Below are 4,731 nucleotides of genomic sequence, written 5' to 3'. Positions count from 1 at the left end.
TAAAAGTACTTTTAGGAAAAATAAAAAAGCACTTTTCAAAATTAGGAGATTTTTGGAGCCTAGGCCAAACGGGCTATTAAACCACAATTGACTATCGCACTCACGTCCGCTCCTCAACTCTACTATTACCCATCCAACCGGTAACTTTCACCGGCCAAACCCGTCCCCACTCCCTCACTTTCAAATATCACTTCGATTTCATTTGACTCTCATTTCCACTTCATTTCATTTCGCGTTAATTTCAACACTATTTCATTTCGCATTTGCATTTCATTTGCATTTCAATTTTATACTTCCCTCTTTTCTCTCTCTCTCTCTCTCTCTCTATTACAGAACTCCGCCTTGAGAGTTCATACTCTGCTTCTCGATCTTTCTCTCTCTTTTCACTTTCTCTCTCATTTCCAATGGTGTATATACAGAATCACTAATTTATATATTTTTGTAGATATATTACAAACACAGAGTTTTTGGAGTTTCAATGGAGACGATTAGCTTATTTAGCTTCGGCGATTTTTCATCTACTGCTGTTTTCTCAACTTCTAAGGAGTTTTGAATAATAAACGGTATTTGGAAACTCTGTTGTGGTGGATCTACAAAAACTAACTACAGCTGTTGGATTTGTGCTTTGATTTCTGGTAAGATTTGAGTTGAATGATTGAGATCGAATTTGTAAATACTAGTATTTTAGTTTCCTTATTGCTGTTATGTTGTATTGACTCTGGTTGACTGTCTGTGAAATCTGCTGAGATTATGTCAGTAAATTCTAGTTTATAGCTGAAGTATTCTTGCCGAAATTTGTTTGATATACTTGGATAATGTTATGTTGATCTATGTTGTTGTTCTTCTCTTGTGATAATTTGTTATGTAAAGATGTGATATTTTGAAGTTATGGAGTGAATATTTTTTAGGGATGATCAGCTGTAGAATATAGTATTTGGTATAAGATGCGATTCTCTTTATATTTTTTCTCTATTGATTTGTGTATAAAGGGTTTGCTTTGGTGTAGCTGATGAACTGCGTCAAGAAAACAAAAAGATAAGAAATCACACTCTTGGTATTATTTTCGTTTTTGCTGAAATAAGTCTATCTACTTCAGGATACGTTGAAGTTAGTAAATTATTCGGCTTTTTTTTTCTTCTTTATCCCATTTTTAGCGAAAGAAGAGCATATTTTGTCTATTTTAGGAGCTGCTGCATTGTCATGTCTCTGTATTCATTAGCTTCTGAGAGGGTTAGGTTCTTTTTGTTGTACCTACTATGGCTATTTTCCTGTTATCTTTTTCCATTATCTTTTTGCCTTTAGTCTCCAAACTCTTAAATTTGGGGTTCAGTTCCATAGATTTTCTTTGGTGTTTTAGGAAGATTCAAGTTATTTGATGCTGTCAGTCTGGTGTATTCTTGAATTAGATTTTTAATGGTATTCAATTTTGTTCAAAATTGTTTATGAACTCCATCTGATTCTAGAAATATGATGCTTGAAGATTTTACTTAATTTGTTATTGAAATCTTCTTTCTAATTCTGTGTGTTTTGACTTGCAGTTGGCTGAAGCATGTGCACTGGCCCAGAAAGACCCAATTCTAGTTCATCTACCAACCAATCCATTACTGATTCTAAATCTAGTATGAAGGGTATTGCTAAACTCACGGTTGAGACTGAAGATTCTTTTTCTAGTTTGCTTGAACTTGCTGCAAATAATGATCTTGAAGGTTTTAAAAGATCTGTTGAGCGCGATGCTTCTGCTATTGATGAGGTGGGCCTATGGTTGGTTCGCAAGAAAGGCGCAAAGCAGATTGTTAATGAGGAAAGAACTCCTTTAATGGTAGCAGCCACATATGGAAGCTTAGATGTTTTGAAATTGATTATCTCTAATCCAGTGGTTGATGTTAATCGTGCTTGTGGTCCTAACAAGTGCACAGCTCTTCACTGTGCAACATCTGGTGGTTCTGTCAATGCTGTTGATGTAGTTAAGTTTCTGCTATCAGCTGGTGCCGATCCTAATATTGAGGATTCTAATGGTCAGCGGCCAGTGGATGTGATTGTTGTTCCTCCAAAGCTTCATGGTGCTAGAGCTTCTCTTGAAGAACTGCTTCTGAAAAATTCATCTGATGGTTCAGTTGGTGAGTGCAAATTGAGAGTATCTGTCACTACTTCAAATGGATCCTCTCCCGTTCTATCCTCATCACCAGAGAATGGATCTCCATTTTCACCATCCGATTCCTTGTGTTCCCCTATGACATCAAAGTTCAGTGATATCCCTGCTAATTCTGCACCAGAGAAAAAAGAATATCCAATAGATCCGTCTCTCCCTGATATCAAGAACAGTATCTATTCGACAGATGAGTTCCGCATGTTCTCTTTCAAAGTCCGGCCTTGTTCTAGGGCCTATTCTCATGACTGGACAGAGTGCCCATTTGTCCACCCAGGGGAGAACGCTCGCAGAAGAGATCCAAGGAAGTACCATTATAGCTGTGTGCCTTGTCCTGAATTTCGCAAGGGTGCATGCCGGCGGGGTGATATGTGTGAATATGCTCATGGGGTGTTTGAGTGCTGGCTGCACCCTGCTCAGTACCGAACGCGCCTGTGCAAGGATGGTACAAGTTGTGCAAGGCGCGTCTGCTTTTTTGCCCATACTTCTGAGGAGCTTAGGCCCTTGTATGTTTCTACTGGATCTGCAGTTCCATCTCCTCGGTCAGCTGCTTCTGCAGCTACTGTGATGGACATGGCTGCAGCACTGAACCTTTTTCCTGGCTCGCCCTCAGCACACTCTGTGATGTCTCCTCCTGCTTTCAACCAACCCATGTCCCCTACTGCCAATGGAATGTCTCATCCGTCTGCACCATGGCCTCAGCCAAATGTCCCCGCTCTTCATCTACCTGGAAGCAATCTACAGTCCAGCCGCCTGAGGTCTTCCCTTAGTGCACGTGACATTCCGCCTGAGGATTTCAACATGTTGCATGATTTTGATGCACAGCAACTAGTTCTGAATGACATGGCTTGTTATTCACAGCCACATCCTAACTCTTTGAACCGATCTGGTCGGTCCAATACACTAACTCCTTCAAATCTTGAAGAGCTATTTTCTGCCGAGATTACCTCTTCTCCGCGGTATTCTGATCAGGCAGCGGCTTCTGGTGTTTTCTCCCCATCACATAAGTCGGCTTTCTTTAATCAGTTCCAACAACAGCAGAGCATGCTTTCCCCAATTAACACTAATGTCTTTTCTCCGAAAAACATGGAGCATCCTCTTTTGCAGGCTTCTTTTGGTGTTTCATCACCTGGAAGGATGTCCCCAAGAAGCATGGAGCCCATCTCACCTATGAGCGCTCGCCTTTCAGCATTTGCGCAGCGTGAGAAGCAGCAGCAACAGCTGCGCAGCCTCAGCTCCCGTGATCTTGGTTCCAATAATGCCTCCATTGTTGGATCTCCAGTAGGTAATTCTTGGTCGAATTGGGGCTCTCCCACTGGAAAGGTTGACTGGTCTGTGAATGGAAGTGGAGTTGGACGCATGCGCCGATCATCTTCTTTTGAGCAGCTCAACAATGGAGAGGAGCCTGACCTATCATGGGTGCAATCTCTTGTCAAGGAATCACCATCTGAGATGAAAGAGAAGCAGGCAGCTCCCATTTCGGGTACTGTGCCATCCGGTGAGAGTCTGAGCAAAGTTGATTCAGTTGATCATTCAGTTTTAGGAGCTTGGCTCGAGCAGATGCAACTTGATCAGCTTGTAGCATAGCAAGACAACGATTAATTCATTATCGCATTTAGCCAAACAAATCAAATTCATAGGGTAGTATATATTATTTTGGTGGGTACAACTTTTTGTTGATGGGAGGCGAAAGTTTGGGAGAAGCAGGGAAAAAAATCTAGGGGGGAAGGCAATCATAACTTTCCAATTATGTTTTCTATTCAATTCTAATCGTTCATTTGTTTACAGCAAGAGTTTCAAGTTGTCTGGGCTGTATTAAAGATAACTCAGTCCAGGTTTGTTGAATTCATCCTTGTATTTTTCCATAATCCTAGGTCTATTTTTTGTCACTCCCAAATGAAACTACGTAGCCTTATAGTTTTATTTCCCTGCTTCTTTATTTCTCCTGAACAAAGCACCATTAACATTTTCAAGGTCCCTAGTTCGGATTTTCTGGTGTTTGGTAGGAATGGAATGTCTTTGATGATGTAAAACACAGCAAAAATGTTTACTGTTGTTTCATTTTAATAAAGTAGTGCTTTTTAATTAACGCATTGCGTGATTTGTATATATTATTAGTACATTATCGCACCATCTGCTCTACCCACTCATTAAAGAATGGCTTTTAGATTGTGGAGTAAATGAGGTGGGTAGGGTCCAACAGGTGGATGTTGATTGGTATTTGAGGATAAAATTCTAGAGTTCTCCAAACATAGGTTGCATCATTAGATGGTGACGGATGGTGACAAAGGTTGATATTTTTCTTATTTCTCTAGTTAATATTTTTTTCAAGACTTCTAAATTTTGGGCTAAAATAGTAAATGATCACAGCCACTGACCTAGTCATCAAATGACATTGAGGAAAAGTGGTGGGTGAAGTTGGGCAGAATTATTTAATTGTGGGGTTGGGTGTTGGGGTATTTGCTATTGACGGAGTCTTTCATTTTTGATAGTGAAATGTGGAGACAAGAAATAGGACTCTTGCCTTGAATGGTCGGCAAATAAACAAATGATCTCTACCTTTTCTTTATAGTCCAGAAAAATAG

At 40.1% G+C, this 4,731-nt stretch overlaps 1 protein-coding gene across 1 annotated transcript; it reads left to right on the top strand.

The window, feature by feature from the left end:
• Nucleotides 1-216: 216 nt before the first annotated feature.
• LOC107763761 (zinc finger CCCH domain-containing protein 30) lies at nucleotides 217-4,235 on the top strand. The gene is made up of 2 exons (XM_016582258.2): nucleotides 217-635; nucleotides 1,539-4,235. Exon 2 carries the CDS (start codon nucleotides 1,550-1,552, stop codon nucleotides 3,731-3,733), a length of 2,184 nt encoding a protein of 727 aa, XP_016437744.2. The 5' UTR covers nucleotides 217-635; nucleotides 1,539-1,549; the 3' UTR covers nucleotides 3,734-4,235.
• Nucleotides 4,236-4,731: the final 496 nt, after the last annotated feature.

Source organism: Nicotiana tabacum, chromosome 22 (assembly GCF_000715075.1).
Source record: "Nicotiana tabacum cultivar K326 chromosome 22, ASM71507v2, whole genome shotgun sequence".
Lineage (NCBI taxonomy): Eukaryota > Viridiplantae > Streptophyta > Magnoliopsida > Solanales > Solanaceae > Nicotiana > Nicotiana tabacum.
The sequence above is the reverse complement of the archived record's forward strand: the minus strand, read 5'-3'. Positions and strand labels throughout refer to the sequence as shown.

What these genes read in the sequence shown, in the direction of transcription:
- LOC107763761 (XM_016582258.2), top strand. Translation starts at nt 1,550, where the DNA reads ATGTGCACTGGCCCAGAAAGACCCAATTCTAGTTCATCTACCAACCAA.